General features: G+C 36.6%; 1 protein-coding gene across 1 annotated transcript; it reads left to right on the forward strand.

The window, feature by feature from the left end:
• The first annotated feature begins 13,185 nt into the window (after positions 1-13,185).
• On the forward strand, positions 13,186-13,893 carry LOC149172208 (uncharacterized). The gene has a single exon (XM_089426236.1). The coding sequence runs from the start codon at positions 13,186-13,188 to the stop codon at positions 13,891-13,893; it is 708 nt and encodes a 235-aa protein (XP_089282362.1).
• Positions 13,894-23,093: the final 9,200 nt, after the last annotated feature.

A 23,093-nucleotide genomic window follows, 5' to 3' on the forward strand; every position in this document is an offset into this window, starting at 1 on the left:
AAACCCAGGATGGGACTACCGTGCTACACCCAACCATAGAATGGCTAAGCCAAATATCTTTTCAGCCATTCACCCTTGTTTCATATTCCAAGCATGAATGTGGGACTCAAACCAAAGAACCAACCAGGGCATACTGAGGCTACACCACCTCACCCTCATCAATAGAAACTATGATTTACCATAATCCATCTCGGATGACTAGGTCAATATAATAAACATGTCATAACAGGCTTTACTGTGATCTCCACCCAATCACTAGGACAAATAAGAATGCATGCCACCAGACTTCTCCACCTGCACTATGAGTAATTTTTTTGTCTCCTAGTCTCTCGGGCTTTACCGCAATACAAACCCGGATCACTAGGCCCTAAACTAGGACCGACTCTCGAGGCTTTACCGCATATTCTAAACCCGAGATTACTAGGACCAAAAGAGAGAAAACCACCTCTTAGCTTTACCATATATCTTGTCATTCACCAACAAGTATTCCTAGGCCCACCAAGGCAACACAATCCTGGCTTTTACCAAAATCCACAGTCTGGCTCAGGGGTCACTAGGCTAGTGGCTTTACTGTCATCCATAGTCTAGTTCTGAGACCACTAGGCCATGTGCTTTATCATTTAGAGATCCACCTCACTCATCTTCGAATCCATCCGGAAATCCAACTCAACCAAAGCATGAGAACCCCATCACCATGGTTATCCAGAGATGGCAAGGCTAGGCTAAAAACATTGTTACACCTGGACAAACCCATACCATAACAGCAAAAGAACCACATGCAATACCATGCATGCCAAATCTAGCAAGGAAAATACACATGCAAATTGATACCTATAGAGAATCCTTCTCTAGTTGGTAGATCCCACCTTTCCCTTCTTGATCTTTGCTTCATCTTTCCTTCTTTTCCTTTCTTGATCCAATTCCAAAATGCTCCAAGAAAACTCTAAGTGTCCAAGAGTGAGAGAGAGAGATAGAATAATGAGAGAGATCCAAAATCGAACTGAAAAAAGGTTACCAACTAATCCTCAGGATCCTTTTTTATTAATCAGGCCTCTATTTTCTTCATTTTCCATTACTTTCCTTCATTTTCCTCCTCACATGAAAACTATGAGCTTTCACCTCCATTTTCTCCTAATTTCCATTATTTTCATAAATAAATGTTCCAAAAATTCCATTTTGCCTTTCCAAATTCTTAACCATTTCCTTTGCCGCTTTCCTTAGCCATAATAAACCGATGAACACTCACACAAGGATTCTTTGCCCAACATTCATCTTGGAATGAGTGTCCCATCAACCGTGGTTATTATTTTTCCTTTATTAACTTTTATTACATGGAATTTTCACTAGGGTTGTTACACTATGTTCTAAGTGCTTAATGTATATTCATAGGATGTACCAATTGTGGTACCAATGTAGGAAAAATTAGTTAAGTGTTGTGTGTGGAAATTTATTATAAAACTCAGGAAAAGAAAAACAAAATAATTTTAAGGCCAATATTAAAGTTTACTCCAATGAAAGTGGAAATAAGGAGGTAGCCAACTATTTACCTAGTCTCTTTCCACACTAGGATACATGGTTCAACCATACAGAAAAAACGAAAATGTACAAATTTTTTAAAATGTCTAAAAGGAATCAAATTGATTGATGAAGCTATAAAATTAAGGAAGGGATATTGTAGAGTACTAAAAATAAGGTGATCATATAAAGAGAGTAAGCATCGATGCTTACAACAGATATTGGAAGCATGAAAGTAAGGAATTATGATAATGAAATTTAGTTTGGATTTTTTTTATTTTAACCGATCATGATTCATCCAACATGTAGTCACACCAAGGTGTTAGTTGAATTGAATGCATATATATATCTATATATATATTTAAATTTACCCTATCCCAGTGTGTGAGACACAGATGTGCCAATGTGTCATCATGTTAATAGATGCACCAAAAATATATTTTATTTATGAAAATAAAAATTATGTGTTTTACAAATGAAACGTATTGTTCATGTTATGCGTTTGTTCATAGAAGTATTGGTGTCTCTTAGTACTTATAACACATTAACTAGAATTATTGTATACTATAAACACACAACATTTAGTATTATTGTGCATAATGTTTTTTTTTGTTTTTTAGGTAATATGAGTCCTACAATAACTAGCACACCTAACATGTGGCTTGAGAAACCATGACTGAGGAGAATCTAAGTTGTTAAAATCACCTGAGGATCCCACCTGACATGGGCCACACCATCCCTTAGCATGGTGGGCATTTTTCCCATAGGGTTTTGAACTGGTGACCATTTCACCACGAAGGTCCTTAACATAACACCCTGTGACCGTCTATTCTAAGCCCCATGGGAATTATTGTGCACAATGTTAATGTTTGTAGTGAATTAATATTTGAAATGCACTAGGGAATTTGTTAGTTAAGTGCATCATTCAAGTTTTATGGTTTTAAAAATAATTTTATTAATTGAATAATGAGAAATATTTTTATCATAATATAGTTCATTCTTGTATAGCGCACTAGTGCTTGTAGTTTACTTTTGGAGCATTGATATGCATTTTTATCATTTTAAAATAAACAATATATTTTACTATTTTGTGAATACAATATCATTTGGTGCTTCTCTTTATTTAAGTACAACGGAATTAGTTTTTAAGGAGCACTAAGGCATTCTATGATTAAGGCACACTAATAAAAAACATCTAATTGTTGACCTCTACTAGAAACCTCTAGTGTAAATAGAGAATGAATCATTTTTTGGTGGGAAATTCTATAAAAACATTTATTACAAGGTCTTCTCCTTGTCATGGCATATTCAAATTTTAGAAAAGTATGGTTAACAAATTCATCAAAACAAAACCACAAAGGGAATTAGCTAGGCTCACATCTCCCCCTTTCTATAAAATACCCCAAGCTAGAACTTTATTATGTAAGATTAGCCATAGAAAAAAATTCCCTTTAATGGGCCTTTCAAGTTCCATCTCAACTTCCATGCCACTTTGGCTTTGCTTCAATGGCACATATGGATTTGCATCCTTGTTTTGGATTATAGTGACTTATTCCAAAATTCTAGATTATAGTAATCCATAAGTTACCTCTCTTATCTTAACATGGCCATATTCTAAACATATAATATACCCATCCCAAGTGACTGCCTCTTCCTTGACCAAACCTAAATGCTCAGTAGTCCTCCATTATTGACTCCGAATTGGGGTAACAATTAGATAAGCCTCCTATTAAAGGTATAAGATGCCTTTCCCTCTCAAGGAAAAAATAGTTCTTTCAGAATTCTAAACCGTTCACCATATCCTACATGTGGTTCTTGCCCCTCTCTCACATTTTGACCATACCTTACTTTCTAGGAAAGCCACTAACCAACTAATGGGAAGGTTGAAAAAAAGCCTTGTAGATAAGAGAAACATTCTTATCTTTTTGAACGGATTACAAAACCACTCCTCCATTAAAGCTATATTTATATATTTATATATTTATGGACAATTACCTACTTCCATAATCTAATACTCATAATAATGCTCCATGCACCTTTTGTTATCAATAATTTAGAAAAAAGATTAGGTTTTTTCAATCCCCACCCACCGTAGTTCTCTAGTATAGAAAATCCATCTCATTAAACAAGGGGGGTGTCTTTCTTTCCCATATTGTATGTCCATAAGAATGTGATGTTGATGTTCCTAATTTTACCAAGCACCCCTTTAGGAATATTTAAGGTTAATGACATATAGGAAATTAGGATGTCTTCTAACATTGACTTCACCAACATTAATGACTACCAAGAATAATTTTATACGTGGGTCAATTGTCATCATCCAATTCCTTGGCTGCTTTGAAAGTGGCTACAAGTAGTTGGATCAAGAGGCCCCAATCTAATGAAATATGGTCATCTTGAAGTCTACTGATGACTAAATCATAATTAAGCCCCTATAATCCATAATACTTATATATGATTATATTATGAGGTGAAATCCAATGGTATATATTGTTTAAGAGGCACAAATGGAGTGACTCTCATCCTATTTCTCAATTGCTCCCAAGTGAAACCTAACTACATTAAAACAATGATTTACTTATGTCAAATTACACTACACTCTTATATTCAATCGCATATTCCTAGCAAGGTACTAGCTTGATATAATCCAATCTGAGAATGTAGCCATTAGTCCATGAATTCTAAGCTTCAAAACTCCTTTCACCAAATTATTTTCTTTTATCTTTTATCAATCATATGGTTGATGAACTACATTCTACCAATTTTCAATGGAAACTACTTGATAAACACATGACATGTGGAACACAAATTCTTTTGAGGAACCTATGTCTTTCCCTTATATCTCTAGTGTTGTAATAAAATATACCATGTTGTAATGCATGCAACCACCTTTTCTCCCCTATTGAGGTGACAAGGTAATTCAAAACCCCTTCCAATTTCCCTACTAATGTAATCAAATAACAAAGATAGTGCAAACAAATGTGGGCAATTTAATTATAAACATAGAAATTTAAATACGAGTATGTTGATGTAAAGGTCCATTCCATATAATCATAATTAAGGAATAGAAACATAAACAAACCATATAGGAATATTATATCCACAACATGGATAAAAAACAATTTTTCATATTCACAAACAATGAAGAAATCACTTATCTTATTGAGAATTTTACACCAACTAGCTACAAACAAATCCATTCTACCCAATCGTGGGCTATTTTTCATAAAAGCCACTCTTGAGCCAAGGCTTTGAATCCATAAAGGAATAACTAACCAACTAATAGGCTCTAAGTCTCTCATAAGAGGAACCAATCCTCCTAACAATGAAAACTAAAATAATCCCTCTCAACTAGCATCTCTTCCTCCTTATACTCAAAAACACTAGGAATGGGATCCCCTTGTCAGCTAAATAATCCACGTAAAAGCATTCAATGTTAGCCATGAAAAAATACTTCAAAGTCCACATTAATTTTACATCAACTTTATATAGAGATAAAGTAATTGAAATAAATAAATAAAACTATTTAGTCTATAATTTCTTTCTACATTTTAGTACAAGAGAGATGTCTGATTCCTTCATTACTTAATATTTAGCTAACACATAGCATCTAAAAATAATATTGATGTTACAATCTAGTATGAAAGAGAAGTGTAATTCATTTTGTATTAATCTGACATGTAGTGTGTGCATGTGTGTGTTTTTGCATGCATGTAACAAAAAAATATGTTAGTGTTAGCCAAAAATAAATTATTTCAATTTCATATTGAGTAACATAATATTATATCAACTTAACAGAGAGAAAAATAGAGTGTTTGTGTGTGTGTGTATATATATATATATATATATATATATATATATATATATAAGCTTTGAATTGTGAGGGAGATGTGTAATTTATTTAATTATTAATATGGAGTTGATATGTGGCATTTAGAAATTATTAACACTGGGAATTAATTTCATTATCAATTATAAATAAAATATTTAAATATGTGCATTGAGTAAAATGAGAAAGGGATTCCATTCATAAGTGCTTTGTAATTCAAGGTATGAGAGATTCACAATTCCTTCAATTCTTAATATGGTTTGACATATAACATTTTAAAAAATGTTAATAACACACACACACACAGATATATATATATATATATATATATATATATATATATATATATATATATATATATATATATATATAGAGAGAGAGAGAGAGAGAGAGAGAGAGAGAGATAGATATATATATTATATTGTATTAGTGTGTTTCTCAAAATTAAGGGGATATGCAATTATTTCCATGTTGAGCATGGAGTTTATATATGGGTGTGTTTGTGTGTGTGTATGCAACCAATATAGATCCATATTAACTCCGAATCTATCAAGTGTCAAGAGGGATCAAATCTTTGGAGGTGCAAATCATTCTTCAAGTTATGTAATTTAAAAGAGATTTGATCCTTATCATCTCTTCATAGGTCCTAGTTAAACATGGATATACGTTTGTATATTTTTTAAATGCCACATATCAACTATATATTAATAATTAAATAAATTACACATCTCCCTCATCATGGAAAGTGAAAATATGGGAAATTTTAAAAATTCAATTACTTTATCTTTCTCTCTATAAAGTTTATATAAAATTATGTTACTTAATATGGACATTGAAATATTTTATTTATAATTGACATTAAAATATTTTTTTTTATTTTCAAATCTAACTTTGTATGACAATGTCTCCCCCATATTGGACTATATAGGGCCTCTTGAGCATAATGAATAATAAATTATCAAAACATGGGAGAATATAATGACTTAACTCTAGACAAATGAGCATAGATCCAAATTAACCTTAGATCTATTAAGCTCCAAGAAAGATCAAATCTCTTGAGGTGCAACCCTCTTTTAGATTGCAAAACTTGAAGAAACATTTGCACATCCAAAGATTTAGTCCTTTTTGGAACTTGATAGATCTTTGATTAACACACACACACATTGAATTACTAGCATACCCCTCGGGGAGGAAATAATGTCGAACAAAATGTAGAGTTTATATGTTACAAAATACTTTTTATTTCTTAAGAACATGATCCCAATCACATGGAACGACCCTCTTACAAAAAAAACACAATCCATGAGACGTAAGCATGTTTTTTATGGGATTTGAACATTAGTGGAAGAATAAAAATACACCCACTTTACCAATCAACTAAAGCCTCCACTAACAACAAAACACATCTTTTATAATATATGTGCAAATTTAATTAAAATTTTAAGTTTTAGGAAGTTTTGTGGCTTGCAGTCATTGGAAGTCATTCATAGGCATGGTTTTACAACAATAGATCATATAGCATTAGTGTTATCATTTTAATATTTCTTACATAAATAGTTGTATGGTAATAGCCTATAGGTGGTAAGGATGCCCACACAATTGGCCGTAAGAGAACAAATAATAAATGACTTAATGCTATAACTAGCATCATATATTGTTAGTCTATACAAGGTCAGGTCTTTAATCAATGTCCATTTCTCTCAACTATGACCAAGAAATCCTTTTATACTTTTTCTTTTAGCTTCGGATAATTTGCAATATATATTTAATCTATCATGTTTTTGAGGGGATTTGAACATTAGTGGGAGAACAAAAATACACCCACCTTACCAATCAACCAAAGCCTCCACTAACAAAAAAACACAGCTTTATAATATATGTGCAAATTTAATTATAATTTCAAGTTTTAGGAAGTTTTGTGGCTTGTATTCATTGGAAATAATTCATAGGCGTGGTGTTACAACAATAGATCATATAGCATCAGTGTTATCATTTGAATGTTTCTTACATAAATAGTTGTATGGTAATAGCCTATAGGTGGTAAGGATTCCCACAAAACTGTCCGTAAGATGAACAAATAATAAATGTCTTAATGCTCTAACTAGCATCATATATTGTTAGTCTATACAAGGTTAGGTCTTTAATCAATGTCCATTTCTCTCAACTATGACCAAGAACTCCTTTTTATAAATTTCCTGAGCTTTGGATAATTCGCAATATATATTTAATCTATAAAATATCTACAAGAGGCTCAAAGATTAAAGTTAGTCTTTTGAAGACTATAAATATGAGAGTGAAAACAAAGTTACTCTTAGTAAAAATAGTGGGCAAAAAAAAGTAAATGACGTCTATTTGGGAAATACCACATGTTATTATTTTATATAATAGGGCCTATAAAGTCTAACCATTGTGCATTTTTCTCAAGTATGGTGAAGACCTATTTTCATCAAGAATTGCAAGCAAGGAAAATTTTAGGGGCGAAATTTCGCAAATGGGCTACTGTTTGGACAATTTTTTTCAAAAACTATTCGTCAATTTCATTAAACATTTACCTATTTTTACATATATATGATAAAATGGATGAAATTAGCTTAAAAAATTATGATTTTAATAGTAAATTACATTTTTTTATAGAATATATGCCTACATTCTATACATATGAATTTTCAAACCAGAGTAATCGCCTATAATACTATATATAGGAAAAATAGTAATCCTTACAAAAAATACACTGATTGCAAAAACCATGTTCTTAGCTTCGTCTATGACTTTATGCCAAGGATTGCACTATCAAGAATTACATAAGCTATAGTCTAGTCTAAGTATATGAATTTATGCCAAGAATTGTACGAGGAAATGTAGGACGTGATGACATGGTTAGAACCAAGGAAAACCTATTATTTTATTTGGTTTTTCCCATATTTTGGAACAATTGCCTAAATTGGACACAAATCGAAGAACAAGTTTAATACCCACTAAGTTTAAATTATGTTTTCCTTTGCAAGAAGTTGGAATCTACAATTAATGATTTAGTAACTGATCATTAAAAGTAAATTAGTAGTTGACCTTCCAAAGTGTTAGCTCTAGAGACAATGTGATTAGATTCTTCATTTTCTTACCACAATATTTCATGATCTCATCCCATCCTTTCAACATAACAACCATCTTGTAACCCTATTTTAAATACAATAAAATTAAATTTATGTTGAAACCTTCATATAAAAAAAAAAAAAAAAACAAAACAAAACAAAACAAAACAATTCCTCAATGTTATATGTGATTATGTTTCCTTTTAAACTCTATAAGAATATAGGCAAATTAAACATCAAAAATAAAATTAAAATTAAAGAAGAAGAAGAAAATTTAGCACACAAAAAAGAAAATAAAGAATAAATTAATTTTCAAAATGTCACTTGAACAACACAATTAACAGATTCTCAATAAAGAGAGTAAAATGAAAAAGGAAAAAAACAATAATCAAATGTTGAACTTGTACTACTTGGGAAATCTAAGGAGTCAAAAATAGAAATACAATCATCTAAGAATGAACTTTTCCGGCAATGCTAGCTGAGACACGGCTCTGCAACTAAGGTTCTGGCGACTTTCTGAGACGGCGCAGATAAGCATGACTCAGCATTCACCGAGGGTCTGACCTCTTGGTTTCAACAGAGTACCACAGGCTTTACAACAACGCACATGGATCCCCCCTGGGGATGGCCTCAAAGCCCTCCCCCTTGTCCAATATCGCACCGCCAGGGCAAACGGGGTCTTTAATCTTTGGGTCGATCCATGAAGAAATGAATAATAGTGAGATACCGCAGCAGAATAAGTCCAATGCATCGGCCAGTCAGTCAGACAAGAGAAGTGAAACACTAGAAGGAAAAGACAAGCCAGAGGAAATGACCAAAGTCACCTCGAAAACCTGCAAACCAATAGCAGCTGAAAGACCCAAGATATAACTGCCAGTCAAAAGATCAATGAACAAATCCAATATATGACGGATCATGCACTCATCGGGAAATTTATAGGGTTCTGGCTGACAGAAAAAGGCCTGTATGGCTAGATCGCTGCTAAATGGAAACCCAAGGGCCATATCACATTGCAACTAGGACCGAAGGGGTTCTTTACTGTGATCTTCTTGTGCTTAGAAGACAAGTTTAGAATCATGGATGAGGGGCCATACTTTTTTAACTCAGCAGGATTGTAACTAAGGGATTGGGTAGCAAGATTTAACCCGGACAAGGAAGACCTCACCTAGGCTCTAGTGTGGATCAGAATGTATTCACTTCCATAGGAATACTGGGATGAAGGATTACTCAAGGACATTGGAAATGGGTTGGGGAATACATAAAAGCAGCGGAAGAGATGAAGCTTCGAAGATACACATCCTATGCCCGCATCTATGTCTTCATGCACCTGGACAAAACCCTTCCAGACTCGGTAAGTCTCTCTCATTATGATTATGAATGGATTAAACCCTTGGATTATGAACATGTACCTTTTCGCTGCCATAAATGTCATGCTCACAGGCATCTCTTTAGGGATTGTCCGCTAAATGCCAAAGCCAATGCCTCTGACCCCTCTAAATTTCCGACCCAAGATGGCTTTACCAAAGTTCCTAGTCACAAACGAGTGCACAAAAAACCTGCCATTGGGAAAAAACCCCAACAAGACACTGCTTCTATCCCTTCCACGAGTAATAGTTTTGAAATTCTAGCTCAAGCCTCAGAAGAGCAACCCTTGAACACAAAGCATAGCTCCATACCCATCTCCTCCTCTGCATTCCCTCCCCCCCCTGGTTCTTCCCCCGCTTCACATTTCCCCAAGGATGACAATGCAACCCCCAAGGAGAGCCAAAAAGGACTTGATGGAAAAGTAAATGATATGGAAGTAGATGGCACTCCAAACCAACCCCTGAGCTTAGAAGCATCTACAGCAGAAAATAGTCAGGTGCAACAGATGGATGAAGATCCAGAAAATATTGATATGGAAGGACTGGACATTCATGAGCTTGAACTAGCATGCAAAAAGAAGGACTATGATAAAATCCCAGAGCTTCAACTCAACAAACTGGAAGTTGTCCTCTCGAAGGCTTATCAGCAGAAACAACTAGGCATCCAGCCAAGTAGTTATTGGGATGGTGGCCTCCCTCCAAAAGATTTCAAAAAGAGGGGGAGAAGAACGGATCTCCAGTGAACAATTGAAGTAGGGAAAATCCTGGTGGATTCAGGCAGGTATGCAAAATTGACGAAGTACTACAAACCCTCTATCAGTAGTGAATCATGAAGCTTACTTCATGGAATTTAAGGGGGCTCAATAGCCTAGGGAAATTACGAATAATAAAAAACATGATAAAGATGGAGAAGCCACAAATATGCTTTCTTCAAGAAACAAAGTGTAATAGCAGTACTCTAGGAAGCATCCTTTCTAGAGCTTGGCCAGGATGCCAATCGGTTGCAGTGGATGCCGAGGGCGCATCGGGCGGGCTAGCCATTGCGTGGAATTCGCAAGCGCTAACTCTCTCTGACTTTCATGCTTCTCACCACATTATCCAGGCCACCTTTCACATTATAAGCACTAACATTCATGGCCACCTTACCAATGTTTACTTCCCACAGGAAGCAGGGAATAAAATAGCTTTACTTAACACTATAGAAGCTCTGAGCCTTAACAGAAGGCATCCTCTTTGGATCATTGGAGGGGACTTCAATATGATCACCAAGCTAGAGGAAAAGCAAGGAGGGAGAACCAGGATGGAACAGGAAAATGTCCACTTCAAAGATTTCATCCAAAACAATTCTCTAATCGACCTGCAATTTTGTAATGGCACGCATACATGGAGCAACCGTAGAGCCGGGAAGCATCAAATCGATTCCAAACTAGACAGATTCCTCATATCTGACAATTCGGTTCATTTGGGAGGGGATATAGTGGCAGCAATTCTCCCTCATTCTGGCTCAGATCACTGGCACATCTCCCTCCAGTGGCAAAGACCAGGCAACACCACCACTTCAAAGAGTTCTGGCTCACTCACCCCTCATTCAAGGACTTCACCAGATCTACTTGGAGCACCTTCTTTCCGCCAGAGGGATCCAAAATGTTTCAGTTCCAACAGAAACTCAAGCATCTAAAATCCCAAATAAAATGTATGAATCAAGAGACATTTGGAAATATCTTCAAGGTGCAACAAGAGCTAAACAAGGAAATGGCAGATCTCCAGCAACAAATAATTACAGGGGGACACACTGAATGGACCTTGGAACAGGAGCAACGCATACACAATCAATTGGAGGAGAGGAGAAAGCAGGAGGAGATACTATGGAAGCAGAAATCCAGGATCAGATGGTTGAAAAAGGGGGAAAGGAACACTAAATTCTTCCATCGAACCATTGTTCAAAGAAGAATGCACAACAATATCTCATTCATACAGAAGCAAGGAGGGGTAAGAGTGGAAAAGCATGCTGAAATCAAGGAGGAATTTCTAAGGCATTTCAGGCAAGTTCATCAAGAGCCCCTCGCAGATAGATGACCTGCTATAGAAAAAATCACCTGAAATGTACCAAAAATTATCACTAAGGAACATAATGAGCTTCTTCTATGCCCAATCCTGCCCCAGGAGGTGGATGTAGCTATGAACCAACTCAAGGAGGGCAAAGCCCCTGGCCCGGATGGCTTCACTACCACCTTCTTCCACAATTTCTGGGAGCTGATAAAAGTTGAGGTGTGGCAAGTAGTGGAGGAATCAAGAGCTCTTCACTGGCTGTTACCTTCTCTCAACTCAACTTTCATAGTGCTCATTCCAAAGGAGGAGAAATCCAACACACCGGATAAATTCCGCCCAATTTCTCTTTGCAATGTTATTTACAAAGTAATCTCTAAAGTCATCGCCAACAGGTTAAAGCCACTTCTGCCCCTGCTCATCTCGCCTGAACAATCCGGTTATGTGGAAGGGAGACAGATACTAGATGGCATAATCCTCACGCATGAAATCATTCACTCCCTCAAGCACTCCAAACAGGCAGGTATGATACTTAAGCTTGATCTTTCAAAAGCCTTTGATAAGCTTAGTTGGACATACATTCAAAAAATGTTAAATGCTTTCGGATTCTCTCCTATGTGGGTACGCTGGATTATGAGTCTTATCTCCTCATCCTTCTTCTCCATTCTTGTGAACGGCATCCCCTCCCATCCCTTTAGTCCCTCTAGAGGAATTCGGCAAGGCGACCCTCTCTCCCCCTTCCTCTTTGTGTTAATGGCTGAAGGCCTGGGTCGCCACATCAAACAAGCCCTCCTCACCCAGCAGCTCAAAGGTCTCTCCATTCACCACTCCCCAACTATAACTCATCAACAGTTTGTTGATGATAACATGCTTTTTGGTTACCCGTCAGTCCAGGAAGCCTCCCTCTTCAAATCCCTGCTCAATGACTTCTCCGAGGCTTCAGGTACCAGCATCAATAAAGCCAAATCACAGATCTTTTTCTTCCATACTCCCCCTGTCGTGCAGCATGCTATAGCTCGGATATTGGGCTTCCCCATAGACACTCTCCCTTCCAAATATCTTGGAGCCCCCCTCATTGATTCCGCCATCAAGCATTCCTCCTGGCGCATCCTCATCGAGAAGCTGGAATCCCGTCTCAATCTATGGATGCACAGAATGCTAAACATTGCAAGTCGCGTGGTGCTCATAAAATTTGTGCTTCAGGCAATGCCACTCTATTTATTCTCTATCCTTGCAGTGCCTAAGTGGGTAATTAAAAGAATAAGGGATCTACAGCGTAACTTCCTCTGGGGAAATACGGACTAACCGTAAATGGGCTCTAGTAAAATGGACCACAGCCTGTATGCCTAAAGAAACAGGTGGCATTGGCCTGAGGGATCCCAATCACAACAATGCTATTATGTGCACCAAAATCTGGTGGCAGTGGCTCTCTTCCCCTGACAAGCCGTGGGCCGCCATATGGACTGCCAAATATGCCAATCATAGACCTCAGGAGGAGCTTATAAGATTCACTCCCAATGCAAAAGGTTCACTCATTTGGAATGCTGCCAAGCAACACTTCTTGTTGATTCAGCAACATAGTTTTTGGGAAGTAAGAAATGGTAGAACAGCTCGATTCTGGACAGATGCCTGGAACCAATTGCCAAAGCTCAATAACATTCTCCACCCGCTTCCAAGCCACCTCGGGGAGGAACAACAACAGAAAAAGATTTGGCAGCATTGGACTCAGGAGACAGTGCAAGGATACAGACAATGGAAGCAAGGTGACGGGCTAATCAGGAATGCGGATCACCCTTTTATGAAGGATCTGGAAAGGGAGCTCCAAAAACGATGTATAAGATACTCTGAAGGCAGGGACATTTTACGATGGGGTTACAAGCCTAAAGGTACCTTTTCCACCTCAGAGGCCTACAAACTTATATGTACAGACCCTTCGCCCCCCGATCCCATTTGGGGTAGAATATGGGGTTCAGGTACCTGGCCCAAAATCTCCCTTTTCCTCTGGCTGGTCGGGCATCAAAAAATTCTTACCTGGGATAGGCTGAGGTGAAGAAACTACCATGGCCCTTCTATCTATCTCAACTGTAAATCCTAGGAGGAAACTCTCCAGCACCTTCTGAACTCATGCACCCTGGCCAGCCATTTATGGCAGAAGGCAAGCTTCAGGTGTCAAAGAAGATGAAGAGTGACGGAAGACGTCACCAATTCCTTACGTCATTGGCAAAAGAATCCCTAAAAAATTGAAATCCTTAACCATTTATGGAGGATGATTCCTGGGCTACTCATCTAGGGCGTCTGGAAAGAAAGGAACAAACGCATATTTAAAGATCAAAGTTCTCCATTAGAAATCATCTAGAGCAAATTCTGTATGAATCTCAAAGAGACTCTGATGCTCTGCTCCTGGACTCCAGATGACCTTCCCTCTCTCGATAATGAGAAAGCCATCTAGGCTAACTGGAATATGCAACTCCCTTAGGAAACTTACATTAAATCCCCCTCAAAAAGCATCAACACAAAAAAGGATTCCTGGAAAACTCCTCCGAAGCACACCTTCAAGCTCAACTTTGATGGAGCTTCAAAGGGCAACCCTAGAAAAGCAGGTTTTGGTGGAATTTTCAGAAATCACACAGGCTTGCCTTTATTGGTTTACTTTCGAAACATTGGATGGGATACCAATAACTCGACTGAATTGGAGGGTCTATGGCAAGGTCTCCTCCTCTCATGGAAACACAACTTCCATCCCCTGGAGGTCGAAGGTGACTCCATGATCCTTGTCAACATGGCCAAGTAGCTCCTAAATGGATCTCATGCGAGGAAAATAGCCACTAGTTGGAGACTCGAGGCTAGATTGGAGGCCATAGAACAAGCGCTTCTCAACAACAGGGCCATAATCTTCAATCATGTTAAGAGGGAAGGCAACAAGGTCGCTGACCTCCTAGCCAATGTGGGTGTGGAAAATGAACATACTCTAATCACAGGAACTCTAGACATAATATCGAACCATGATCAAGTACAGGAATGCAAACTTCTGGTCCAAAGAGATGTTGCCCCCCCGGATGCGGGTGTCTAAGGCTGCCTTCATTGCGATGGGACTGGAGTGGGCAGAGCAGAGCTGCCACCTGCCAGCCTTGTACAACAGAGCCGGATCCATGTGGAGGGAGGATCACATGCAGGTGGGTTTAACTTGGTGTAAGGGAATGTTTGCTGGTAACATTAATATGCCGTCCATCTCCACATGCGTTGGCTGGTATCGGCTCTTGGCTCCCATGAATGCCACAGTTATGGCGGGAGGGTCTCGAGGTAGGGGAAAATGCTTATTAACCAGACTCTGCCATGGGTTTACTCTATTGTTCCTTGTGTTGTGTTGGTTGGGCTCTGGCTCAGCTAGCTCGAAGCCTCCGTGTTGGTTGGGCTCTAGCTCTACTTCTCCGACTCCCGCTGCTGCTTTGGGCTCCCGTCCGATAGCCTGTGTGTTTGGACTGAGATATATCTCTCTGGTGGTCTGTTCTGTAATCCATAAAGGTGTTGTCTCTGCTGTCATGCCTCGGCTCCGCCAAAGAATGCTCAGCCGCAGAGGCACCTCTCGGGGCGCTCCTTCTCGCCCTTCTTCTGGTGATGCTACCTCGAGTCAGCACCCACGCTCCCGCAGCGGAAGAGGGAGCATTCTGAGGCCCAGCCAATTTCTTGAACCCAGCTCCCCAGGTTCCTCGTCTTCGCCCTCCTTCGGCTCAGCAATCTTCACATTCAATTGTTCCCTTAACCGTCCTCAGATCATTGCCCATGTTTCAGTGCTCTTTCTAGAGGAAGCCCAAGAAGAGGGCGAATCCAGTGTTCTTCGGGAGGACCAGGGAATAGTTCCGATGCCAATTGCAGGCTCCTCGCGAGACATGGAAACATCGGCCAGCATCGTCAATGACACAATGATGGCGCCTGCGCCTCCGGTTTCGAATGAGAATGAGGAGGCCCAAGCCCAGGACCTGGCTGACGGTGGATGGTGCAGGATCGTGGAGGAGACTCCGGAAGTTTAATCAAGCTTTGCAGCTTCTTAACAGGTTATGCGGCCCAGTAGTGAGGGCTTTTTTGTCAAAACTGTCAATCTTTTGTATCTGTTGTTGTGTCGAGGTCAATCTTGTTTGTTTTTGTTTGTAAATCTGATAAGCTCAGGAAGGCTAAATTGTGTTCCTCTGGATCCCCTGCGCGGGACTGCAAAACATGGTCTTGTCCAACATCTGTGCTCTGGACACTTTCTGTATCATGCTGCCTTCCCTTCTGGCCAGCTAGTTCTTTTTGCTCGTCATGTTGTAATTTTACACTTTTAATGTGAATAGTAGAATAGTCTTATTTAGAAAAAAAAAGAATGAACTTTTCCTTTAAACATGATCTAATTAATTTTTGGTCATTTAATTTTTCCCCTTTCCTCATTTTTTTTTCTTTTGATGACGAACCATAAAAGCAAACAGAATGCAGTGTAAATGGGATTTAACGATTTAAAAGAGAAGCAAAGATTATATCCAATGGCTGATCTCTCCCTTGGGAGCCTACTAATTAATTCAGATGATCATCCTTTTAGTAAATAGATTTTTTTGGGAGGGGTAGGGGGGAAGGTGTTATTTTTACCTTTTCTCTTTGCGGGGGTGAATGAGGGCTAAAGTGCAACATCATGCAAGCACACTTGTTTTACTGACATCTCAAGTTCAACAATATAAAAACTTCTTGAAATCACTAATATTATCCCTTTCAAATCCACATTAGAAATTTTCCTTACAACAATAAAATCAAGGATCCAGAGATTACTTATGTCCATTAGCACCCAAAAAATATGTGATTGTTGGGATCCTTTTATGGATTCATATTAAGAAAATTCGAATCATTTGTTTTGAAAATTTACTAGGGAAACAAAAACTGATTTAAATATTTCACATAGCTAGGGAGGAAAAATATAAATCTCACACGGAATAATGAAAGTTAAATTAATTCCAAACTCCATGCAATAATTATAGGAAAGCTTATATGTTGTCCTTAGAGATACATACATGATCCTAAATTTATCACAATTTTTTTAATATTCTAAAAAATTGATAAACATGAATGAAGTAAAACAATTGATTTTATTCATATTTATCAAATTTCTAATTAAATATTTCAAAATTTACAATGAACATAAAAATGACCAAAATACACAATGTAATCAAGCTCCAACAAGAGGATGTTACAACTACAAAAGCTATGTTAATTTTGTACACAACCTAATCAAACTCCAACGATAGGACGCTACAACTAGAGGAGATTATGTTAATGGTGTACAATGCTTGGGAATTATGAAAACAATGTGGACAAATTGAACTGCTAATGAAAACATAAATCAACAAAACTAGGTCTTCTTCACTTGCAAAACACTCAACTAAGACATGTCACCACATATGCTTAGAAGACTCTAAAATAATCACTAAACAGAAGCATCAGTATAAGTAGAAAATGTGGGAAGCACTTGATATTATAAAGCAGCCTCAGAATCTTAATAGAGATGGGGGTTTGGAAGTAAGCAGAAGTTAGATTCCTTCTCTTACTCAAAACACTAGACCTATCAACCAAAACTAAACCCGTATATATATTTTTCTATTTACCTCTCATATTCATCTTCCTCTTATTCATCTTACCCTCATAAATCCCTAACTGTGCTTCCTTCCCATAACCTTTCCATCCCTCCCTTAAATTTCCCTAACTAATAAAATTATTAGTCACTATATTAATAATACACTAACATCTTATTATAACATTAAGTTAATATCTCTTTAATAAACAATACTAACTTCAATCCTTCATAATGATATTATCATTCATTATCTATCATTAATCTCTTCCTCCTCATTTATTCCCCTTATAATAAATCATTAATATTAATTTTTATATACTATTCTAATTTTTTTTACCATTCTATTTTTTTTAATAATTATTATTAATATAGACTTAATTTGCTATAGGGTCTATTAATCTAGTTAACAATATAATTAGTATGCTATTATTTCTACTTCATTATTAGTAATACTTATTACCAATAAGGATGATAATTAACTCTTATAACAATAATAATATTATTATTAACTTTATTATTTGACCATTATCCTAAATATAGCTTTATTAATAATTATTATTATCATTTATAATTTCCATTCCTAATTAACTTTTGTTAACATTTCTTTACCTTTTTTTTCTGTTTATTCTTATAAATTATGATTTATGGTTATTCGGTAGGCTATTTCGCTTTGCTCATCCTTACTTTCACTATTTATTCCCCTCCTCCTTACTCTTCTTTGTGCACATTTCCTAACGATAAGTCTTGTTGTAGACTTGAAACGTTGACATTAAAAATGACTACTGTATACTCATTCACAAGATTATCACCACAGAAATCTTCAACCAAACATAAATCAAATAATTTTAGAATAAGATTTCCTGGATTAAAGTCAAGCCACTACAAATATGATAACTGAATTATGTTGAAAATAGTGATGCAAAAGTGAGTAATTCTAAAGGAACAACCCCCTCAGTTGTTTTCAAGCAATAGATGAACAAGTGTCCCATGTTTTTGATATTTTAAAATTGAAGTAATAAGGATAAATATAAATTGAGAAAAAAATGTATCATAATTATCACAGTTTGTCTTTAATGGAGAAAAAAGATGTATCAAATAAATTCTAAATATCCATAATTGTTTGAACGCCTATTATTTGTTTCATGCAAGATGGGACAAAGTTATTTTGATTATTCAAATCACGTTGAACTGTAGTAAGCAAAGAGTGGCTTGGTATGTCGTTGGATAGATGTGGGAATAACTAAATTGAAATTTCTCGAGGATTTCCAAAGTGGGTATATAATGTTGCTGCCATGGTTTTCAAAAAAAATATTATCGATCAGTCTTTCAAATTCATTACAGTAAATAAGGAAGACCCTAATCAATTATAGTTTGAAAGAAATTGTAATTTGAAATGATTAGGTTTTGATCAAAGCTACCGAGCGTTTTCAACCATTAAAATCTAGGATCCTTATTATAAAATAATGACTATGTGTAACCTTATATTTTCAAGCTCTTTTAATTGAATTATATCTAATGAACCCATTTCCAAACATGCCCACAAAAATTCTGACTCTGCCCAAAATGAAAAATATAAACCCATTGCATTGAATCCTTGGAAAACTTTGTCTATACTAATCAAAGGAGCCCCATCACTAGGAACAAAAGTGGCACTCTGATCATGTTTTACAACTTTTGTAGATACTTAAGTATTTGTCATGATTACCTCTTTTATTGTTAGAAATGTTTCTAAGAGCATGACTAGGAAATGAAGTAGCATACATATAGAAATAATTATGAGCATGATGAATAAGGTTAGGGAAGAGAAGGAAGGGATTAAAATATAAGACCCATTCGGCTCTATTAACCTAGATTGTGCCTTGAGCCACGGTTGATTTAAGCATCATCCCTAATACAATGTTCTTGTCAACAATGATCTGATCAATCATTTCAAATTTTCCTTCCAATTAAAAAATGCCCATGCCCTTGCACAAGCCACTAAGGATATTATCAACAATGTTGACACCTAATATTGTTTTCCTTTATGATGTTTCATCACTATGTTAGCATTGCCGAGAAAGATACTATTGGAAATATCAAGTTGCATGGGATCTTCTGCAACAACGGTAGTCTAAGGAAACAAACCATGACACTCGAAAACCAGTTAGACAAAGCAAGGATGCAAGGGGAGGCCACATAGTGGTGTGGGAGCTAGGAGAGTGGAATAAGATACTAACACAAAAAGTGAGAAGAGAACTTAGCCAAAAAAGAAGAAAGATGAAATAGAAACCAACAACATGAGATAAGAATAGGAAAATATTCCCTCCAAATCCAAGAGTAGCTGATGAAACCAAATTAAGACCATAAACACTAAAAACTGAAACTTCAAATTAGAAATTTATAAGAAAGGAAATCCAAGTGTGAACATGGAATAGCTAGGTAACTACTCCAACATAGATAAGATGAAAATTATTGTACGCATGTAGAGATTTCCAACAAAACAAAGTGATGTCAAACTCCCTGTAGAGTGTGTTATCTCACTGGCTCCCGTTGGTCTCTAAAGAGGTGAAATACTTATCAAAGAAACACCAAGAAGAGGAAATGGTGGGGAAGGCCATCTGGTCCTTCGCCCTAAAAAAAATGTTGCAATTACAAAACATGGAGATAAAACCAAAATAGCAATGTGGATAACCTAGAGAGACTCAAGATAGAGGTAACAATAGATAGTTTCCATAAATCGAATAGGAGAATTTCCACTTTGAGATATGAGATCCCCCATAGGATGATTATCCACAACCTTCATAATGAGCCAATCTTTGTAATGAATGTGCATTGAGTGATGTGACATCAAAAGGGAGGTTATAATGAGAACATCCACATTTAAACTTAATGGTGTAAGGTGGTGGTCACACCTCCCTCCCAGATTGCATAGGCCATGCAAAATAATACAATTTTTTTTTTCACTCAATAAAATAACAAAAGAATCAATATATATATATATATATATATATATATATATATATATATATATATATATATATATATATATATATATATATATAGATAGATAGATAGATAGATATAGATATAGATATAGATATATTCGTGAAAAATGAGACTGCACCCTCTAGCCAAATTGATCCAAGCCTAACCACAAATGGGTTGAGGAGAATTGAACCCATGACCTCCCAATGGCAAGGTTGTTTAGGAATAAGACCTTTACTAATTGAGCTAACACTCAGGTCTAATACATATAACACTAAATATAATACATATCTAAAATATGTAGAGTAAAAGCAATATAAAAGAGATATAATCCAAATAAAAGGGAATGCTTCAAGGAACTAATGAGATGCAAAATATTTGGTGGCTTTTCTTAATTGTATTACCATAATTATTGGTTTAATGGAGTTTGGGAGCTTTTTAATAGACATTTTTCGGCATAATTAGTTTTATTTTCAATTTCAATAAAATTTAAATATAAAAAAATAAATTCACTCCCACACAAAACTAATTTACTAATTTAAACTTCATAAATATTCACTATTTATATAACTACTGATTAATCTAATTCACTAACAAATCACCAAACCAGATGAACTACCTTATCGATTAGGGCTCCCAACATGTAATAAAATCTACTTCTTCCAACAACAACCTAAATCCCTATCCATGAGCTAATTTACTTCCACAACGAATCATTACATTTTAGAAAGCAATGGAGTTCACTGCAAATAGTAATGACTTAAATCCCTGAGATAGTTTGAGCCATTTCATTACCAAAAAAATGATAGAAATTGCAATTAGTAGTAAGAACTTAAAATCTTAATAAGCCCATAATAAGTCAATTTAACTCCACAATCGAGTTGCTTCATTAGAAAAAAAACCAACAACAGTGAAGCTCACTACTAACAGGAACAATTTAGCGCCCTTCGCATTACCCCTAATGAAACAATCTACCAAAGAAAAGAGCGACATCATTTACCCACAAAAAGGTTCACTACTACCAGAAATAATTTAAATCCCATAATGAGCCAATTTACATTCACATGAATTCATTTCATTAGAATGAGAATGGAATAATTATCATGTGTAGCATGGAGTCATGCATACAGCATACGTGAAAAGAGATGAAATGAGCAATGTGGATTGAAAAATGATTGATTCAATTTAGATGCATATTGAAATATTTTATTTATAATTCACACTAAAAAAATTGTTAATAGTTTTGAAATGTCACATATCTTTTTTTTTTTGCTCAAGCAAGAATCGGACCTTCTATTCATGTGAAGCTACAAAATGGTTACATAAAATACATAATGTCAAAGAGTTAACATATGCCCTATGGTTGGAAACTGAGCCAAATGCTCGAGAACTAGGCTAAGGTCCCACAAAACCATACAACCAACAAAGCTAATGAGCAGACCCGATGGTGAAATAGAGACCGCGGTAAAACTATTTCAGTTCCGCTATGTAGATAACCATCAAACAGTTGTTCTACCTGAAAACATACAAGAGAGATATTCTGAACCCACTAACAACCATGACAAACCTTAGCCATAGATCTTCTTCGACAAGATCCATCGGCTATGAAGGATATCGGGCTAGAAACATGCACGAGATATACCCGTCCAGTGGAGGTGGTATTCTTTCTATTCCTAGAGCCATGTGTTACACTATTAGTGGCATTGAAAGCTTTTCTGAATAAACACTTGTGGTAATGCAGACGCCCGATAACCACAAAAACTGTAGCAAAACCATCACGGTCCCACCAACAAGCACGACAAACCTCAGTCGTAGATCTGCTGCCACAAGATCCAATGGCTATGAAGGATATCGGGCTGGAGAGAAGAGTGAGGAATACCCACCCGATGAAGGCGGTATTCTCTCTCTTCCTTGAGCCACGTGTTACATGGTTTGTGGCATCGGAAGCTTTTCTGAAAAACCACTTTTAGTAAAGCAGACGTTCGATAACCATGGTAACTGTTGCAAAACCACCCTGTTCTGTAGCGAAGCTTTTGGAGCCACTTTCTGGTTTGGCACTCTTTCTCCTCTGCCTACCACTCCTCTGTGAGACCCAGATGCACTGAATCTCAGGCTGCTTGTTAGTTAAACCCTTAACGTCCATCATCTTAGTGTTCTACTAGCTATTTCCCCTTCAAGTACTAATAATGCTCCCTGTCTGTGCGAGCTAGAATGTTGTAGTCCTCGCACAGTTTACCTGTCGAAACCAACTTCCATGAGTAGCACTTGTTTTCTCTTGTACATATCACCCTTTCATTAGCTAGCCCATCCACCACTCTGTTGGCGTCTCTGCGCACATGTACAAAGCTTAGAGTTCTAAGTATTCTGAGGTGAGATTGAATTCGATGATATACTTGTGAAAGTCTCCAATGGTTTGAAACTTTGTCTGGAGTTGTGCCAGTACCTATCCTTTTGACTGAATTAATCGTAAATTCCAAGTTTGCCTCTATGATTGTGTTATATAAATTGTAGTCCATCAAGATTTCTAAGCCTTGCTCAATGGCCATAAGTTATGCCATATTGTTGGTTGCCCTCCCAAAATGACTGTGAAATATGACTTTGATATTTCCCTCTTCATCTCTTCTGACTCCTCCATAACCAACATCTCCAGGGTTTCCTTTTGAGGCTCCATCTATGTTGAATTTCAAGAAGCC

Source organism: Pinus tabuliformis, chromosome 4_2 (genome assembly GCF_031772625.1).
Source record: "Pinus tabuliformis cultivar Carrire ecotype Pingquan chromosome 4_2, CPIR1, whole genome shotgun sequence".
Lineage (NCBI taxonomy): Eukaryota > Viridiplantae > Streptophyta > Pinopsida > Pinales > Pinaceae > Pinus > Pinus tabuliformis.